The sequence below is a fragment of the Notechis scutatus genome, chromosome 1 (assembly GCF_049901735.1).
Source record: "Notechis scutatus isolate UNSWTSFEM ecotype Mainland chromosome 1, rNotScu1.2, whole genome shotgun sequence".
NCBI lineage: Eukaryota > Metazoa > Chordata > Lepidosauria > Squamata > Elapidae > Notechis > Notechis scutatus.
The window spans coordinates 101,191,005-101,212,417 of NC_142009.1; the positions used below are offsets into that span (position 1 = coordinate 101,191,005).

At 41.5% G+C, this 21,413-nt stretch overlaps 1 protein-coding gene across 3 annotated transcripts; it reads right to left on the bottom strand.

The window, feature by feature from the left end:
- Nucleotides 1-1,652: 1,652 nt before the first annotated feature.
- VGLL2 (vestigial like family member 2) lies at nt 1,653-20,913 on the bottom strand. Of its 3 annotated transcripts, none has more exons than XM_026666012.2 (4): nt 20,312-20,913; nt 15,496-15,805; nt 4,882-5,388; nt 1,653-3,641 (listed from the first exon to the last, which is right to left on the bottom strand). In XM_026666012.2, the coding sequence occupies exons 1-4, from the start codon at nt 20,390-20,392 to the stop codon at nt 3,598-3,600; spliced, it is 942 nt and encodes a 313-aa protein (XP_026521797.1). In that variant the 5' UTR covers nt 20,393-20,913; the 3' UTR covers nt 1,653-3,597. The 3 variants fall into 3 exon arrangements, with proteins under 3 accessions (XP_026521797.1, XP_087828932.1, XP_087828941.1); XM_087972806.1 differs by having other exon boundaries at nt 1,653-3,499; nt 20,312-20,595; XM_087972815.1 differs by lacking the exon at nt 15,496-15,805 and having other exon boundaries at nt 20,312-20,630.
- Nucleotides 20,914-21,413: the final 500 nt, after the last annotated feature.

Genomic DNA, 21,413 nt, shown 5'->3' on the forward strand with positions numbered 1-21,413 from the left:
ATTATATTTGTCAATTGCTTACAAGATAATAGGTATAAGTAAAAACATAGTTATGAATACATATAAGAAAAATAAAAATATATATAAAAGAAACAATAGGACAGGGATGGTAGGCACGTTGATGCGCTTATGCACACCCCCTACAGACCTCTTAGGAAAGGGGTGAGGTCAATAGTAGACAGTCTAAGGTTAAAGTTTTTGGGGTTTGGGGAAAAATATATGGCAATAGACAGCAAAAAAAATAAACAGCAATGTTTGGCTTCTGTAAATACAGATCTTAGTAGAGTTGTACAGAGTTTACAACTAGATGAAAAAACATCTGGACTACAAACAAGAAGAGAGTTCCCTTCAGCTATCTCTAGTTTCCAGCAAGGACAAGAGATGAAAACAGATGAAACTGGGAAAGATTACCAAGGTTGAGAATGGAGGAAACCTCATATAGCTAAGTTTACTATAAAGTAGGAAATTATAACCTGCTAGGGTTTATCTTTAACTGCTTTTGTTACTCTAGATTTGAAGGACAGAAAAAACCAGGTAAGGAAAAGCCCAAGAATGGGTAGAAGGGAAAAAGGTTGGTCGAAAAGTCGCAAGAATATAGTTTACACCAAGGATAGGCAACCTATGACCTTTTTAATTATTCCTGCCCTACAACTTTGATCTCCCTTGCTACCTAGCTTGTTGATAATTGAATTTCAATACAGCAAGATAATTGTCCATCCCAGTTGTACACCAATAGTACAGATCAATGTATGCTTAAATAAAGTTCAAACCACTACGTTATGTTACTCTCTATGCATCCTGAATAATCCCAGCAAGTTTACTGAAAAGAGACAATACAATTAACAAACTGCAATGCAGGTAGGGAAAATAAATCACCTGTGGTCACAAATAGGACATGGGGGCATCACATTTCAAGTTCAACAGCCCTAAATTTTCATGAAAGCCAGCTTAATTTGAAATGGAGTATTTAAAGCCATTTCTGGGGAAAATGCTGTACATGTGCTTGTCCCAAATATGCTTTTTCAAGGGCCAGTTGGATGTTCTTATTTTTCTTTGAAGACATTTTGCTTCTCATCCAAGAAGTTTCTTCAGCTCTGACTGGATGGTGGAGAATGGAAGGATGTATGCTTCTTGCATACAGCTGGTTATCTGCATTCTTTTAGAGAGTTGTTGCGGTCACTTGGAGGTTTGTGGGCACAGACAAACTCCAAATGGCCTCAACAACTCTCTAAAAAGAATACAAATAACCAGCTTCTTCTAGAAATGTAAATCCTTCCATTCCCCACCATCCAATCAGAGCTGAAGAACGGATGCAAAACATCTTCAAAGAAAAACAAGAAAGTTCACTTGCTTCTTGAAAAAGCACCTTTGGGACAATACTTGGAGTGTTTCCTTCTGTCTGTATTACAGGAAAGGAACATAGAGAACAAGCAAATGATAAAATCAACTCACCTTTGAGGAAAATCTACTCCACTTTTTTAAAGTTTAGAAAGAATAGTAAGAAGGGGTGTGATAATGCTCGATTCAAAATGATGCAGAGTACGGAAAAAGTGGACAGATGTTTTTCCTCATGACAGTCATAGTTGGAGATCCAGAGTAAGAAAACAAGTTCTTATTGATACCACTAAAATATAGAAATATAATCTTAGGCAATTTTTAAAAAATAATTTTATTCATCTGGTGTACCCGTTGCATCTTTTCCTGGATCAGAAAGAGAAGTCACTCATACCTTGTTACCTTAGGGTTTCACTACTGCAATGTATTTCATGTAGGTCTATTCTTGAAAATCACTTGGAAGCTTCAACTGAATACAATGGCATTGGCAGTAATGGGCATAAGTAGGTATGTCCATGTGGCACTTCTGCTCCCTGAGTTGCACTGTTATCACTTTAGTTCCAACTGTCAATTCAAGGTATTGTGACTTATAAAGACCTACATGGCACGAAGCCAGATTATATGAGAAAAACTGCCCCTCTCCTGTGTTGTCCAGGTGACCCCACTCTGACAGCTTTCCAGAAAGCCTTGAACACTTGAACGTTCTCCCAGGGCTTGGGGTATGATTATTGGTGCCCCTTGTTGGATATGTTTGAGGATATAGATGTTAATAAAAAACACCATCTTTTTAAAAAATTCCCATTCTTATTTCTTAGCACTTTATAATTTTATTATAATGTATATTCCTGTTTTGTTTGGTTTCATTGTATATCTAGAATCAGTTTGGAGCCAGAGAGTGCCTAAATTGAATAAATGAAATGAAATGATAAGTTGGTCAGTTGCTACTGAACAGGATGCTTATATGTCACCATGTGATTCAGAAGCATCGAATCTCAAAAAATAGCAGTTGTTTAAAGATAAGAGGAGAGGGTTATTGCATCTCTATAGCCTATTTATGGCTTGTTATCTGTTGATCTGTAGGTTTTGTCATGGTGGGAAACAAGATACTGAACTAATTTGCTATTTGGCTTGGTCCATATAGCTTCTAAATCAATGTTAAGCAAATTGATGGAATTTTTAAAATTAAAACATCAGGAGAATTGGGATTCCCAATGGGCATCTGAAATCTCCACCCTCTACTTCATAAAACCAATGCAATCAAAAGTTAAAGGAGACATTTTTAATTATCTTCCCTACAAATAAACACTTCTTATATTGTATATCCTTTTCAAAACAAGAGAGAGGAGAGACTGTCTCCTGGTTGTTACAAAAAGTCATAAGGGAACATTCAATTAAATGAAGACTTTTGTCTACTCCATTAGCCAGCCCTCCCCTCCCACTCACTCCAGTTGTTTCTCCTGAAAGCTGGAAGTTTTTTTTAAAAGGATATTTTTTATCATGATAAATGTTTTTGTATAAAAACAAACCTTATATATACAACTATGTATATAAGTATTATCCTATGCAATTTTTGTGCCAAACTCGGAGAAGTGCCACCTTGATTATCAAGTTCTTGGAGTTGGAACAGTTGTCTCTTGAACAGCTGCATTTGTGTAAGCCTGAAGGCAGGTGGCCCCGCTAGTCACTTGCCACTCATCACCACACTGAAGTCAGAAAGATCCATCCTTTTTAAAAAAAAAAATGTTCCAAATGCGTTTAAGAGTTTAGAATTACTTTGCTTCATTCACAATGCCTGAATATCTTCCATGCTGCTTCCAAACAGTTTTTTTAAAAATGTCACATCATAAGTATGATTTATGTCCTCACTAATATTAACAAACCCTTCAGCTTCCTAAAGTCAATGTTTTTCACATCCTTATTCGTTTTACTCAGTTCTTCTGAATGTGAAGCTGTGGTGTTCAGTTTTGCCATTTTAGGAGAAGGAAATGCCAAGCTGAAGAAGCTTTTAGCCTCCTTTGCCATTCCGCTTTTCTTGTCTTGATGTGAGATGCTGGTATCAGAACCATGAGGCAAAGACCGAAGCTGGTATTTATGTGTAGGAAGGGACGGTTATAACCAGCAGCTCAGCTCAGGAGCGATCCAGCACAGTAGGAATAATGGTGAGCTGAAAACCAAGATCAGAAGCTGTTACAAATTGACTTTGGCTCTGTCCCCACTCCTACATAGGCAAAAGTTTGACTAGAGGAGAAGTCATGGTGGAATCTAAAACCAGTAGAGATCTTTGCTTTTATCCTGAGGTTGCAAACCTGAGAACAGAGAGGAAAAAGAAAGAAAAAGAAAAAGAGAAGTTGGAAATTTAAAAAAAGGAAGAGAAAGAAAAGAAATGAAATAAAGACAGAAAGAGCCAAATATCCTCACATGCTTGCAAACATTGGGTAAGTTACTTAAAGCACAAGAATTGATTTCTAGAAGAAGTGCGAAATGAAGAAAAAGATGTATGGATTAACTTCATGTGAAAACTTACAAAATCTAAGATGCTTGAAGTTACAACCACTGGGCAAGTTACTAAACATTACAGCCTGTTATACTGTATTCAGACAGTTGTTTGCAAAAGAGTCACTTCTTTATTTATTTAAAAAAAAATAGAAAAATGCCAAGTCTCAGACTTTTTACATAATTTCTGGCATCAAAAAATAGTTGCCATGATGATCCTTGACCAAAGTAAATAGGAAAAAATAAAATTAACTTTCAAAGTTATTGTAAAGTTGACAGTAATGGACAATATCATTCAGTAGAGCAGTGTTTTTCAACCGTGGCAACTTTAAGATGTGTGGTCTTCAACTCTCAGAAATCCCCAGCCAGCAGAGAATTCTGGGAATTGAAACCCACACATCTTAAAGCTGCCAAGGTTGAGAAACACTGTAGTAGAGTTTCAGGACACTTACTGAAAGAAACAAAAAAAAAGACCTCACACTGTTGGGTGTTCTGTGTCTGTTTCTCCTGTCCTCCTGGTAACATGAGGCAATATGAGTCATGATGTCATCATGCTGAGTGTTTCCTTGTCCCCTCATGGAGAACCAATGATGTGGAGAGGGCTGAAGAAACACAACAGCTTTGTTCACACCTTGTGTTAGGCAAGCCATGGTTTGTTTAATCAAGGATTATTGAAAAAACTGCTGTGTCTGGTTTCCTAACATTATGCTAAACCACAAAGCATGGTTAGCAAGTTACATTGGCTGGACTAACAAAACAGGTCACATTCTAGGTAATATGTTTTTCTTGTTCTGTTGTCAGGATTGCAGGCAAGTAAATTGCATGATAGCTTAACGCTGGGGTACAGAACCTTTGTCAGCTTAGGACCAAAAGCTACAATTTCAAATGTGACAGAAAGCAGAATTCCAATTTTGAGTTTTCATCAGGATTTTTAAGGGCTGAAATGGTTCTTTAAGCCTCCAGAAGACTTAAGGTACCTAATTTGCACTTAAAGTCTCAACAACAACAAAAAAAGTCTGATCACAATAAATTATTTTTCCTGCCAGATCTTACCTGTTTCTACGTTCAGTCCTAAGCTCTGTGCCATCTCTCCCGCAGGGCCAGCAAAAGGAGCTGGCGTTGTCCATGATGATGTGGCAGGCTCATTCTTGCCTAGCTCACATTGAGGGCTGACTGGTGTGGGCACCGAGGCAGGAGAGAGGCGGTGGGGACGCACAGAAGCAGCAGGCACCAGCAGCGAGCCATAGCGAGGGTCAAAATGTGGGCTGTAGACTTCGTGCACTGTGGTGGGCCGAGGGTAGGCAGAACTCTGGGCACTGATGTATGGGTGGTGATGGTGGTGGTGGTGATGGTGAGCGGGGTGCCAAGGTTCTGGGGGGCCCTGATGAAGGTGGCTGTGCAGTGAGCCTGGAGAATAAGGGTCCGCTGTAGCAAAGGGCAGTTCACTGTGGGCAGTAGCTGCCAGTGGGCTGCCCAAAGAGGCAGGCACAGAAGAAGATTGGTAAGTGCTGTTCCAGAAGGAGGGTGGGAAACTACGCTGACTCATAGGAAAAGATCCCTCTGTATAAAGAAAGACAAGCACAAAACAGACAGCATTAGCAGGGTAGGATGACAATATTTCTATTCTTTGTCATTTACATACCACCAACGGTGTATCTTCTAGGTACCTTTTTCCAGTTCTATAACCAAGCCCAATAAGTTTATTCTTTTAAGAGTTCTCAAATAGACTGATATAGCAATAGCACTTGGACTTATATACCACTTTATAGTGCTTTACAGCCCTCTCTAAGTGGTTTACAGAGTCAACCTCTTGCCCCCAACAATCTGGACCCTCATTTTATCCACCTCAGGAGGATGGAAGGCTGAGTCAACCTTGAGCCTGATGAGATTCGATCTGCCAAATTGCAGGCAGCTAATAGTCAGCAGAAGTGGCCTGCAGTACAGCACTCTAACCACTGCACCACTGAGGCTCTAGTATCCTGCCTTTCATATCCTTACAGAATATGTGTTTAAAACAAAAGCAGTTCCCCTAAAACGATCCACTAGATTATTCGGGCCTGTTTTCTTTCACAGATGACACGCAATTGCTTTCTTTTGTATTTTATTATTAATATTTCTAAACCAAATAAAACACTTCAAGCATTTGTTCTCACAACTATGATAAAAACTGTTTTTTTTATCATGCAGGTATAAATATTAAATAACTTCAGTCTATGCTTCATTTCACACTGTTTCTCCCTGACTCTGGGCGATATACAAAACTAGAGAAAACATAAAAACAGACAGCCTAGGTTGAAGTAAGAAAACCAACAAAACAGAGGCCATTGAACAAATCATGAAACTTAATCCAGGTCTGAGTCCAAAGCCAAGTTTTCAAACCTTTCTGGAACCCCAGCAGAAAGGATGCTATCTTTTATCTCTAGGGGATGCTGTTCCGGAGGATGGGGGCTGTTACAGAGAAGATATACTTCTGAAGAAGGGGGACTGGAATGTGCCCATTCTATAGAAACATACTGACTAGCTAGGCAAAAACCTTTGGAGACAACTAATCTCTCAGATACGCAGCTCCTATGCCATAAAGAACTTTGTAAGTAAATATTATTCAGAAATGAATATCACGAAACTGTCAATGGGAGGCTCAGAGCTGTGTTTTCTGTTCTGAAATAGATATAATTGTTTATAAATTTAAACCTGGGTGTTCAAAATTGAAAGTATTTATATGCATCTTGAAGGTGAATTTTCTCCTCCCAAACTGAATGACACACAAAAAAATTGTAAAATATTATTTTTGAAATCATATGAAAAGGGTTTATTACCACAAAATAATTTTTGAGACTTTGATGCTTTTAAAACAATAGTTGGTTTCATATACTATTGTATGTGAAATTCTAATGTGTGTTTTATTTTGGCTTAGTGTTAATACAATCATGGTTTATACACCTTTAACATAAAAACATAATTTAGTACAAATCTGCTCATTCTGACTTATTCAAAACATGAATAAAGCCAATGTACCTTTTCATTCTTTCACATTAACTTCATATCAAAATATAAATTTCTACACAATTTAAAACATTCTACTTACATTTAAAAATAGGGTTCAGATGAATGTTTGGTATTGTGCATGAAATTGTTCGGTTACTTATCAATTAAAAATCATTCTTAGCACCACTCTATCTTTTTTTTTCGTCTGTGTCTATAATGCCCACCACTGAGTCTGATTGCTGGTAACTTGATTGAACAGTTCCTACAATTTTCTTGGCAACGTTTTCAAAAAAATACTTTGCCATTGTCTTCTTCCTATAATGAGACAGAGTGACTTTCCAAGTTCAATCAGTTGGGTTCCATACCTAAGACAAGACTAGAACTTATTGTCTTTTGGCCTCTAATCCCATGACTTTAACCACTATACCAAATTGGCTTATAAATGCGGGGGAACCTTCACCTTTATCTTTACAACAGTGGTGGGATTCAATTTGTTTTACTACTGGTTCTGTGAGCATGGCTTGGTGGGTGTGTCAGGGGAAGGATACTGCAAAATCCCCATTCCCTCCCTATTCCACTAACCTGCTTTCCAGCTCTGTTCTCCTGTGCAGGGCAACAAAAGACCCAGCCAATCAACTGGGACTCGGGAGGCAGAGAATAGATGGGGGTGAGGCCAGTCAGAGGTTGTATCTGCCGGTTCTCCAAACTACTCAAAATTTCTGCTACTGGTTCTCGAGCACTGGTCAGAACCTGCTGAATATCACTTCTGCTTTACACTGAAGATAATATCTTCTTCAAATGACTTCAACTGCATATCCATCTAGTTTTTGGGTAAAACTAGATTGCTAGTTTTAGCAATAGAGCTGAGTTATTCTCTTTTTCTGGATTCCTCCCCTTCCCTCCAAAAAATTCACAGTATAACCTAAAGGTCTGGTATTAATTCATATCCTTATACTAACCAGACCAAAGCATTTTTACTTTCTGAGCCCATACTCTCCCATTTGCCATACGCTCCCATTTGTTAGGTCAGCTTATTAAAAACAAAACCTTCTAAAAATCAAGAATAGTGAATATGTGTCATCCAGAGTTCTATGACAACTCACCATGGCCAGCTTGCCACAGCCAACTCACCACAGCCAACTTGCTATGACCAATTCACCGCGGGACAACTTGCCTTGGGGCAAGCGTTACACTAATATTGAAGAAATAGTGGAATAGAATAATTAAAGAAAGGATGCCAAAGGAGGAACAAAATGAAATGTGAATGACAAAAATTAAAATATTGTTTAAATTATTTTAAATAATTAAATTGAATTGTTGTATTGTCCCACAGCGAGTTGTCCCGTGGCGAGTTGGCCATGATGAGTTGTTGTGTGATAAATTGGCCATGGCAAGTTGAGCGTGACGAGTTGGCCATGGTGAATTGGCTGTGGCGAGGTGTCCCAATCCAACTTCTAAATTCCAGCAGTCCTAATCAATGTGGCCAACTGCTCAGCATTCTATCTCATCATGCTCTATGTTTTTCATAATTCATTAAGGATTTTTAGTGTAACTGATTTCATTGTGTACTAATATTATAATTCAGTAAGTTAGTGATTAGCTATCCTGACTAGCTTACTAAATGAACTGCCCTTTTCATTTAATTAGTCTTAAAAATACCATTACTCTTCCTTTTAAAAACTATTTTTTAAGCTTATTAATTATGATATAGCCAATGGCATATTTTACACCCTCCATTAAAATATAAACACCTCCCATTTGGGAATTCAGCAAGGAATGTTGATGGTTAGGTTGCTATATTAATACTCCAAAAGTACTGTAGGGAAGTAGGATAAAGTTTGCACACTTTGGCTGTGATAAATTGAACAGGAAAGCCCAACATACAGTATATAGTATTTAGATTATGGGTTGGGAATAATCTAAGGTCAGAAGAAAGTTTGAATTGCCAGGGTGTTTTTCAAGTGACAAAATGTCCTAGAAACCCCAGTTCCTTTGTCTTTAGAGAAGAGGCCATCTATAAACTGCAATCTTTTTCCCACCCCCACTTTAAAAACTTAGAAGGAGTGTTAGATAATATGTCCTAAAATCAAACAATTAATTTTAAAAGATGGAGGACTATGGATGAAAGAAACTGCTCTATTTTGGGCACTTATCTATGATTCATCTCACAAGCATAAAGGAAAGACACAAAGACACCATGCATTTCATTTTTTTCTAGGGATGCAAAATTATTGTACTATATTTCTTCTCTCAGGCAACTGTCAGCTGAATGCACTGAAGTGCAATCCACCAGCTGGCAGAAAAGTATTCCAGCACAAAATTTGCTTCCTTGATTGCCAAACTTGTTTTTCTTTTTCTTTCTTTTTAGTCACAGTAATGAAGACAATGAACAATGCCTTATATTTACAAATTCAGGAAAATTATTGGTTGAAATATCTGGCTTCCCACTAGGTATCACTGCTTATAGGCAAAAAAGTGACCCACTCACTCTCCATAATGTGGGGATAACAAAACAACAGAACAGTATGAACTTGTAATGTATCCAATAGTGTCAGAACTAGCCACACAAAGCTGACACAATCACCTTCTTACTAGCACAAGACTCCCCTTGGCTAGGCATTTCGCCATCCTTTGTGTTGCTTGGTTGCTTTAGGTTCCTAGTGCACACTGGAAGCCTGTACTGTACCTGATGGTCTTTTAGCATGAGCTAAATGTGTTTTTGATGCCTTCTTTGCAATCATAAAACCATAGGCATAGGAGTGGGTATTACACTAATGGATGAACTGCAATGAGGCATATATATTTGTTTCTGTAGCTGACCTGATGCCATCCGAATGCAACTACACTCCTGCATCTGGAACTAAACATTACTGTGGCCACTAGAATCTAGTGGAAGGGTAGAAGAGAACAAATTGAAAAGGAATATCTCAACTTCTATCTTGAAGAGTAACGTTACAAGAGCCTTCAGTGGCACCTTTGACAGTATTGTTGGGGGGAGGGGGGGTGTTTCCTTGTTTTTTAATGACTTTATCTGAAATCACAGTTGCTGGGAGTGGGGTGACATATAGTTATGGGACACATTTCTAATAATTCCAGGCTGTGTGAAAAATTCCAGCCTGTGTGAAAAAGCTGAGCTAATTGGGAGCTTGTAGGAGCTGTAATGCAAGACTCCTAGATGGAGGGCATGGATTTGGAAGAGGTTACTTGAAGCTATGGTAAATTCTTCCAAATATTTATTTATTTTATTTATTTAGTTAGTTTAGTTTGTCAAGCATATATGAGAAAATAAAGTATGAACATAACATATAAACATATAAGTATAAATTGGTATAAGTACACACATAATAAAACGAGTGTGAATAAATGGGAACAGTAGGACAGGTATGTACAGCACTTTCAAACTGAAAGCTTTTACTTGAGGATAGTTCATTGTTTAAGAGAACTGAGGAAGTGTTTTCTGAGGCATTTTAGGATGAAATTCTGAAAATGTTAAAGATGAATTGATCCATCAAACTGCATTGCAAGAGCTGGGAATCACTGCCTAAGCAGCAAGGAAGCAAAGGACATTGCAAAGATATGTTTTATCTACCCTAATAGGCTGAGTTCACACCTCATACGCCAGTTTATAAACCATGGTGCGATGTTTATGGCATAATAATAATAACCTCAAACTATCATAGTTTACCTCAGCATGACTTGTTTGTTTTGGTTTAGCATAATGGGTGGACTAAAATGAATTGGTGGCACCCAGTTAAAATTTGGTCTGCTCATAAGCAAGCCATATTTATTGAGCTACACCAAGGTGTATGAGATGGCAGTTATGGTGATTCACTGAGAATCTGTCACCCTCTCAAATGCTTTGAGGTGCAGAGATATGCCCAATAATTTGAATTTCAGGCAGAAGATGCCCCAAGGCAAGGCTTGGCTGACTGGCATGATAGACCAATATCATGACAGACCAATATGGCTTTTGATGGGAGCAGCTATCAAATGCCCTGAATTTCTCAATAGAAATAGTTGTATAAAGCAGCCCACTGTAACCAGTTGGGCATTCAGTAGAATAGTGTGTGGTCTTACTGGAGAGAACAATAAGAATACAAATCTATATATACTTGGCCAAAAATAAGTATTTCTGATTTCAGCAAGGTTAATTTCCAGGGAAGATGATGTAAGAGTCTAAAACTCCCCTTTCAAATTGGATACTTTCCTGAATTTTAAAGGTTTAAATCAGAAATATTTAAGGCCTACAATATTTTCATCAGACAGAAATGTCATACATTGTTGTATATGTTGTTATGTTATAGAGAGAAAAACTGCATGCTAATTTTGATCGCTGTTTTTCTTTATTTGTACAGAAGGAGCAATAATAGTGACTACTGTTCTTCCATAAAAATCCAAGTCTGGAAGATGGGTCAGTATATCTGTTTTAAAGTCAGCTTGGCTCTCAGAAGATGATTTAAGTTAGATTTTCTTTATGAGCATCTCACCAACTGTGTCAGGACTTGAAAGCCTTGCTTAGTACTTGGATGGAAGATTGTATGAGAATACAAAGGCTGGAATGTTTAAAAAATCCAGAAAAAGACAGTACAGTATAAAAGCATGTTGGAACTGCTGCTAAAAAAATGACACAGTGATATCCAGTGGGAGGCAAACAATATTCAAATGCATCTTTTCCTTTGCTTTATTTAGGAACAAGGCAACCGTAGCAGCACAAATTTCAGGCATAAAAAGAGGTTGTATTTAGGTGAACTATTTATTAACCAAAGTTTACATGATGATAAGTGTGTTTGTCTTTCAGGTGCCACAGCACTCTTCATGGCTGTAGCTGAAATTTGAAACTCTGGTGCTTCTGAAATAGCACTATCTGACAATGACAAACTTTTCCAGTCGGGAAGTTTGGTTCCCACGAAAGAAATCAAGGCAGTGATCGCAAAAGCTTTCCACTTAAACTTACACTGACTTTACTTTGACCGATTTCTATAAGGCTATCATTGTGGTATACTGAGGTGATGTTGGGATTATGTTAAGGGATTCTCCATGACCAGGCATGGCACTCAGATGCTCCATTTCATTCAAAACAGAGTGAAAAAGGACTGCGCTTCAGAGCCCCATTCCTTCAAGCTTCCATCCAACAAATGCTTATGTTAGACTTAAATAAAACCAGATGAGTTTAGTCACAGAACAACACCAATACCCTCCTCTACCTGCTTGCTTTCAGATATTCTCAGAATGGCATAGACATTTACTGGGAGACCCAATTCCTAAGTGCTATACTCACTGTGCCAAAGGTGGACCCTAATGCCCTCCACATCTACCAATTGCTTCACTAAAAATAATCTATCTTGTTCTCCCAGCACTGGGCTAGCCCCAGAACTAACATCTTAGAAGATTTTGACAATAGAGACTATTCTCATCTGGGCATCTCATACATGCCCAGTGACTGGTTACTTCTTTTCCCCAAAAATATAGTTACTGGTTACTTCTTTTCTCTCAGAATATAGGACTGGTGTAAGCAATCTTTTTGCAAACATAATAATGAATGCCTGTCATCTTTCAACATTGAATTTGTTATTCAACAAATCTTGGTTAAGGAATGATAATTTTATAAACATCTTTCTATGGTGTTCTATACAGGAACATTATGTTTAATACTGCTTGTTTCCCATGTTTGTTTTCCCTTTTATAAATAAAAAGCTGGTCTGTACTTGATTAATAAAAGCAGCATGTATTTTTGATACACTGAAAAAATCTCTGCTTATTGCTTTATTAGATTCATCCTCAGTAACCAGAGTTCATTTTTATACTTGCGAATATAGGTTTTACTGTTTTAACATGTTATAATTAGCTGCCCAGAATTGCATTTGCAAGATGGGTGGCCAAATAAATTGATTTATAAATGAATGTACCTAACTTACTATTTGGGAAAAAAAGATACAATTATCTACGTAACCAATCTTCCGTCTATATAAATATATATAATTTCACAGCTTTACTAAAACATTATTCTAAACATATTAATTCATATGTGCTAGACTATGATTGTTTAACAGAATTGCTGAGTGACACCCTATTCTAAACCAGCGGTTGCCAACTGGGGGCCGCGGCCCACTGGTGGGCCTTGAGAAAATTTTGGTGGGCCGCAGAGAAATCTCCCAAAGCAATTAAACCAGGCTGCACAGAAACACAAGGCATAGACATGGCCCGCAGGAACGCTCCCGTTCACTCACTCTTACCCGGCAAATTTGCCTTCTAAAATTGCTATTTTTCTTTTTTTCGACCATAATCTGTTCTGCTTTGCCAGGAGATTTAGATTAGCTAGGAAGCAGAAAATGGTTGGATTTCTTGCTTTCTAGCTAGTCTTTAGATCTTCGGCTCTGCTTCCCTTAGGACTGAAGGTTTCCTTGCAAGCAAATTCAGTGCAGACTCACAGCAAGCAAATTTGAGAGACTGAGCTAGCCGATGGCAGATAGATAGATCACTGAATGGTTCTGTGAGCAACTCAATCTGCCTGCTTTGCCTGATTTTGGGTAAAAAATGCTTTTTTTATAAAAAAAAATTCAATATTTACATACATGGTGTGTTGTGAGTTAATTTTGTGAGTTTGCTTGCAAGCAAATTTTATGAGTTTGCTTGCAAGCAAATTTTATGTGACAGATTGAGCTAGCCAATGGCAGATAGATAGATTTCTGAATGAATCTGTGATTCTGTGAGCAACTCAATCTGCCTGCCTGCTTTGCCTGATTTTGGGTAAAAATTGCTCTTTTTTATAAAAAAAAAATCAATATTTATATAAATACTTATATTTACATACAAGCCATGCCCAGCCAGTCACATGACCACCAAGCCACACCCACAAATTAGGCCACACCCACAGAACTGGTTAGTGGTCCCTGGGATCTAAAATTATGAGTTTGGTGGTCCCTGAGGTCCAAAAGGTTGCTGACCCCTGTTCTAAACTATAAACTATGATTTCCCACCACAGCTTCTGGGTTCACACTGACACTAAGCTAAAATTCAGCCATAGTTTAATGTAAACCATGAACCAGGCAACCTATCTAGCTAATATTAACTATTCCAACTAATCCAATTTTCAGAGGAAAGATCCCAAAGAATTCTATTTGACCAAAGCATAGCAGCATCTGGTACAGTAATAAGTGGCCAGCAGGAAAGCAGCAATCCACATAAGAAGACAAAAGTGTTTTTCTACCTCTAAGCATGCCTGAAATCAGTTTTAGGAGAAGGTAATCTGGCATTTTTTTCATGCTGTTTTAATTAATGGATGGAACCAGTGCTTATAATTTGGGTGGGGGGGGGGGAAGGCCTGGGGAGATTGAGCAAAGTCGCAGATGACTTTCTCATCTCTGGCAAAGTGAGGAAAGATTGTTATCTGTTCCCTTTTTTCAATGAAAGTTTTTACATGGATGAGGCTGCTGGACAGATCAAACCATAACCCTTTATCCAGAAATGTCACTGGTCTGCCCTCCATCCATCCACCCTGAACATGAACAGAAGCAGGCAGTAAGTACACTTGAGAACAAAGAATTATCTTGCTTACACAAACATCTTTACCTGTCACACAGACTGGAGATATGCCTCTCTTTCCCTCTCTAGAAATTACTTGGGAAATGAAATATACTAGAGCCAGCCTTTTACTATATATATATTCTTTCAGTTCTGCATTCAAAATGTATTCCTGGGTTCAAATTCTTTTATTCTTATATCATCTTGTATCAGACTATGATTGGCAGTTCTGTTAAAATGAAGTAAATTTCAGAAACCTGGTTGCCTTTAGATATTTTGATAGCAACTAAAGTATATTATAGCAACCCACAGACCATCAGCTCTCCTTTGCATACTGTACTTTAAAGCAATCTATATTTTAAAATAATCTTAATTTTCATAGATCCCCACCTTAGTTTGTTAGTATGAGCATGGAAGTTTTTAAATGTGATTGCAAGGACACTGGGATAACTGCAGAGGGAAGGGAATTGCAAAGACTTATCCCCAAGGCATACATTCCACCCTGCTAGTCCTTATTTCTTCAGCAGCTGCTATCAGATGGCGCAAGACGTTTTGCTGCAAGATGTCTCCCCTGCCTTTTTTTGTCCTCAAAAATCATCAACAGCAAAACTTTTCTTCAACGCTAATGATGGGGCAATATCGGTTACATCCGAAAGCAAGGTAGACTTTTTGGAGAGGACTTTCTCACTCTGGCTAACATTAGGGTCAGAATTCTGTGAAATTCATAATGCATCCAAACAGTCTCGTTTATTTGCTAGCGAACATGTCACAGTCATAGGAATATTCCCCTTCTCTTAAAGTATTTCAAGCTTACATAGTACAACTACTACCTATCCATGAACAACAACAGCACTTGGTTTCTTAGTTTTTAAAATCTCCACACAACTGTAACCTCTTAGAACCGGAGAGCTGAGAAATATACTCTTTTGTGGCTTTCCCAATACCAAAAGGAAGCATCTACATCGGGGCAGGCAACAGTTTCCAGACTGTAACTCTCACCCTATAACTCTGAGAGTTGTAACCTAAGGAAGGCCACAGGTTGACTACTGCTTGACCCAAGCTCTGAGGAGTTGCGTCTTCTTGAGCCTCAGGGGACAGGAGAATCCCTGGGGCAAAGCGAGCCCGAAGGAGGACAGAGACAAAGAAGACTACGCAGCTCACCTCTCCAAGCGGCGGAGCTCCTTGCGACGGCCTTGAGGCCCGCACTACTGGGCGAGTAGCTGCTGGGCTGGCTGAGGGCTCGGCTGAAGTGTTCGTCCACCACGGCGCTGATGTCCCCTTGGAAGTAGGTGAACAAGACACACCTGGCGTTGATGTACTCGGCCTCGGGGGGGCGCTCTTTCTCCGGGCTGCACTCCTCCTCCTTGATGCTGGCCGGGGCGGCGTGGTTGGAGAAGGAGGAGCTGCTGCTACTGCCGCTGGTGCTGGCGCTCTCGGCGGCTTCCTGCATCTTCGAGTAAAAGGCTAATTTCTGTGAAGGAGAGGCAAAACGGTCAAGGTCAGGGATCCCCGCTGCCCTCCCCTCCTCCCGCCTCAAGCATTTTCTGCCCCATGAGAGGCGGGGCTGGTCTTGGAGTGGCGGAGTACACTTGCCCTTCCCTCCTGTCTTTCCTCTGGGAGCCCCAGGCGGTTTACAAGGCGGTCTGCTCTCATTTTCAAGCTCGCTACACGCTTGCGTGTAGGTGTAGGTGTGGGTGTGTGTGTGGAGACGGCACCTTCCCTACCCCCACCCCGAGCTAGCCTTTTTTTCCTTGCGTGCTGAGGCTCATCTAATCGCCTCCGGCCAATCAGGGCACAATATATCGCCCTAACCAGGTTGGATGAAGCTACCCGAGAAAGCATTAGAGACGAAGCTGTTGGCAAACTGCCGTAGTCAACCATGCCGCGAGTTTGGTGGCTGGCTGGAGACCTGGCCGAGAGTCTCCAATACCGTAATTACGGTAGTATACCCCGTAGCCGTGAAAGCGCAGGTAGGAAAGGGTTCCGCGCCGCCGCGCCTATCAGCCGGCCGACTGAGAGGCTCCCCTCACCCGCCGCCTTCGAGGAAAAGGGGTTGTCAGAAAAGGCGCGCTGGGCTTCCCGCGAGTCCCACGCAAGGGACGCCCCAGTCACGCCTAGAGAAATAGAGAGCCTGGGATTCTGAGGTGCGAGGCAGAGCTGCTCGGCCGACGAAACCTCGCTTGCCGAAAAGATCAGGCTCTCGTCCTTAACAGTTCTCAACGAGTCCTCCCCGCGCGGAGCGTGGCTTATGGGAGTGGTAGTCTAAGCCCATTTAGAAAGCAAAGGGCTTTGAGAGAGAGACCGCCAAAAAGCCGTCCGTCGGTTTTCAAGGTGCCGGCTTCGTTCGCGACGTCTTTGCCTCCTTCGACGGAGGCATTTGGGGTGGATATTAAGCCAAGGGGGAGACAACTCGCCTTGCAAGGGCAAAGCCGCTGCCTTTTCCGAAACCCGGATGGAAGGGCTTCGGAAAAGGATTCATTGGTCGCGGGGGAGTTTCTGCCACTCTATTCACTTCCCCAGGGAGCGTTCCTCCGCCCGCCTTGGCTGTGGAAATCCCGGAGAAAGGAAAACCCGACGTGGCCCCGGATCTTTGGCCAGCCCGCGCGGCCTGCGCTCCTTTCTCGGGTGGGCAGGCGCCAGCAAAACCTTTTAAAAAGGTCGCGGCCTCGAACTGGGCGAACGGCTGTTTGCCAGAGCCAGCCGGAGCCGAGAAGGCTGCGCGGAGCTACATGGACAAGGAGACCTGGGTCTCTCGAAATGGGTCGAATGGGTCGCTCGACAAGGCCATCCATTGAGCATCTGAAGAAGGAAGGCGACCATATAGCACTGCCTAACAATTCCAAACCACCAAAGGCAGCGAAGAATTTCCCACTCGAAATCAAGTTTATTTTCTAGTTGACAGAGATTAAACACCCAGAATACACGAAAAGCTTAGGGACGTCTAAGAAAACCGCACATTAAATACTGCAACCAAGGGAAAAACTACAGTAGTCTTCAAACAGATCGTTGAACCTGATTGAGATTTAAAACCATACTTTGTGCCTTCGGCTTCACTGCCACAAGACTGTTGTTTTTCCCTGCCCGGATCTAACAAATTTCACTCTCTGGAAACTCTGGGACCCCGAACCTCCGAGGAAGCCCGTGATTGTCTACTTTTATAGGATTCATTAGATCCAGTATTACCGTAATGAGTGACCAAGAACAGATCTTGAAGAACCTTGACTTCTGTCCCAAATGTACAGATTCTCAAGGACCACGGAGCAGAGTTCCAATTGACTGCTGTCTTTTGGGCGGAAGGCTGCCCTCTCTTCGGAGCAAATGCCTGCAGGGTCCTAGTTTAATTCCTTTTTCTGGGGAAAAAATAGGCATTAGGAATCACGAGCATTTTGAGGGGGCGTTTCACGAGGTGGACGTCCTAAAGAACTGTTAAGGACTCTTCCCATATTTAGCCCAAGCAGAAAAACGCTTGTTGGTTGCAAGGAGAGACAAATGAAAGAGACAAGAGACTTATTGTTTCAAAATAGATTTTTTTGGGAAAGGAGAAATCCCCCCCCCCAATTTCTGTGGTGAATAGACGGAAAAGATATTTAGGAAAGGAACATATTATATTTACGAGGTTCTGAAAAAGAAAGAGGGCTCTCTCGAAAGTCGGCTAAACATTTTTCGCGTTGGCTTTCCCGAGGTTAAGCTGCTTGCAGCTGCTGCTTTGGGGAAGGGCCGAAGCAAATAATTTGGATTCGGATGCAGTGTTAAGTGCCTGGAAAACTAAATCGGAGAAACGCTTTCAAATGGAACTTTGTCAGCGAACAAACAAGGCTCGACCAATCTCTACGTCAACAATGCTTTCCTCTAGAAAGTCAAGTGAAAGGGGCAACTGGAAGGATTCCCAGTCACGGAGAAAGCAATTACCAATGGCTACTATTCTGTGATGGCCAGTGCACTTTGATGCTTCCCTGTCCCAATATGTTACAGGCAGTCTTCCTTTGAGAACTGCAACTTGTTGGGTCACTGGCGCGATCTGGGGGTTCTGATAAGAAAAATGTGGGAAGGTCGTCAGATCCACCACTATTCAGAAAGGGGGAAAGCACATTATTATAAGCCAATAAATTGTTCAGTCTTAAGACCTTTCCCTTCCAGTATCCTTCAATGCCGATGTTCATGTTATTTCAGGCACGTGCCTACTTCTTTTATTCTGAAAATGCACTGCAGGTTACAGCTCTTTAATGTCATAATGTCTGTGCCCCAGAATTCTAAAATACAAGGTTTTCAAAGCAGCCACTGACAATATTCCAATGCAAAATCCGCTGAAATTCCACAAGGTAGCAGGTAATGAAAACGGAGCATCTTCTCGGTGAAGATCCTTTGTTTTCAGTTTACAAGTAAGTATTCATCAAAATGGAAAAACTGGCAATGGGTAATTTTTGTTACTATCTATATAAAGTAAGACAGCAGAGAGAAATTGAAGATTATTTTGGGGGTGGGGAGGGAACAAGCACATGAACACACTGCCTCCACATTTCTTCATTTTTATGGAGAAAATTGATTTCAGTTTCCTGAAGATTTAAATGAAATTTATTTTAAACGATTTCTTGGGAAGCAGAAGTTAGGCATGCACAGAGCCTCTCTTCCTTTATGTTTGCTACTTCTGACAGCTTATAAGGCAACCCAAACAGCCCCATTTCTTAGTTAATGCGGCACTTCATTTCTGAACAAAAGGAGAGGAAGGGAAGTGAAACAGGTGCAATTTTCTTCTAAATCCTCTTTTAATCCTTTTTTATCCTAACAGGTTTAGAATTAAACAGTATTTGTCTGTCACTGTAAATAATAACAATATTAGGCCTGTTCAGGTTGAATTTATTCTAAACTATAAAACACAACTTGTCTAAAGAGGTTTATTAGGTGCACAATCTTGTTGTAATCACATGGATTAAAGGTTGTTCAAACGATTAAAAACAGAAGTTTCCTTGTTTTTTTTAACAAAAGATGCTAAAGTGCAGCTAGCGATTTATAGTCAGTCGCATCCTATCGCGAATGCATAAGGACGTCTTCATGACCAGAAACTGCGGGGTTTAAATGAAGACGCAAGAACCAGTTCCATTTCGTATCGACTCTTTCTCGCAATAGGTTACGCAGTATGAGGAAGAGGTTTTCCACTAGGATGCCGTGGGCGGCGGTATCGAAAGTCTGTAAAGCAGGTTAGCCGGGTTTTCAGAAACCCAGGAAAAATGCCCAACACGTATGCAGAATATCTCGAGTTCAGAAAGATGGGCTGGCAGGCGAGATCCTGGTACTAAGGCCCGATACGATACCATTGCTTTCTTCTATGTATATGGCTAAAGGTCTTCCCGCAGCTATCTTAAAATAATGAGGGGCCCCGTAAATGTTTCCTGTGACAGAAGCTTTTGCGGACAAATTCCACAATTGCTTAAATCATAACTGACGTAGATGAATTTCGGATGGCACCGGGCTCCGATTTGCTTAGCTGCTAATCGCTATCCGAGCGAGCGCTCTGAATACACCTTTCTAAGTTGAAAGCTAAACGATAGTTGCAAGTAAGAAACTCTAATTCAGCCGCTACCAATCCGGGGCGGTGAATCTGCTCGGATCCCGCGGCCGCCCAGAAGGTTTACATCAGCAATTTGGCAGGCTTTTCCAACAGTCCGTTTAAGATTTGCCCTCGGAGTTGTCCGCAGGAGGAAGTTGCGCGCCCGCCCACAGTCGAGCCTACGCGAAGGAACCCAACCGAACCCACACAAACAACTGGGGGAAACGGAACCCATCGCCAAGGCCACCTTGCAGTCCATGCATTTTAAAAGGGGTGACTGCTATATGCTCCCACCCATCCATTCCGGGGAAGAGAAAGCTATTGGCCGACAGCGCGAATAAACCCCCAGGCGAAGAGGACCAGTCCCAGGCCAGTCTCTCCCACAGGAAGAGACCTTGCCCTTTGGAGGGAAGCGCCCATCCAGCGACTTACCTGGTGGTAAGGACTGTAGGCGGCTGCGAAGTAAGGCTGAGGAGGACCGTAGACTTGGTACATAACATCCAGACAGCTCATGGCGAAAGGCGGCTGGGGCTGGCGCCGCAAAGCGGGCTAGGAGGCCAAGCCAAGGGACGGCTTCTTCATGGGGCTTCCCGGGAAGCAGCCGAGCCCCTCGGCCACTAGGAAAAGATGACGCCGCCCTGGGAAGACGCGTGCTTTGCTCTCCCTCCTTCAACGCGCCCGCGACAGTCCACCAGCTCAGGACCCAAAGGCGCGGCGGGCGCCCGTCGGGAGGCATTTAAACGGCAGGGCCGGCGTGAGGCGGAGGCGGGCCAGGACCAATGGGGAAGCCGGGTGCGCGCGCGCGCGCCCCGGACGCCCTCGTGCGCCGCGGCCACTCGTGTTGCGCTGCTTTAGGCTGCTGCGAGTAGGGGACTGGCCCGGCGGGGCTGAATTTCTCGTCCTTCCCTGGAGAATAACAGCGGCGGCATCGTCTCTTGGAAGCTTCGTCCAGGATCGATTGGTTGCATTCCTGGTCCTCCAACTCAGGAACGCTCGAGAAAGAGAAAGAGAAAGAAACATCTGGAAATGCAGTGGGGGGAATCAACAGAGATAGCCCGAACGCTGAGCGTCGACTGATCCTCTTCTTCGTTCCATAATAGGAACACATTTTTCTGGATGCCTTGATAGATTCAGAATGAAAATGCATGGACGTTTGGAAAGGGATGGAGGGCGGTGGAACCCTCCTACCCTCTTTTTTTTCCAGTTGTATCCCTTCCTAGTTCTGGTTAGCTAATAGATTGGCTTTGTTCCCCTAACTGGGGTGCTGCGGTTCTATAGGCTCTCTGTACCATAAGATAACCACATAACCTTGGTTTGTACAATGTGAAGCTTACTTTGTGGATCTGTGCATGGTACAAACAGAACTGGTCATTAACTGTAGTCCTTGTCTGGCAGAAGATTTAGCATTTAAGATACTAATTTAGCAAACGGGACCCAAAAGGGACCTAACTTTGGAAGTTTCTACTATTTTTTTGCTCTTCTCCTCTGCTTCTTATATTTTCTCCTATTGAAATGGAGAACCTGAAAGTTACAC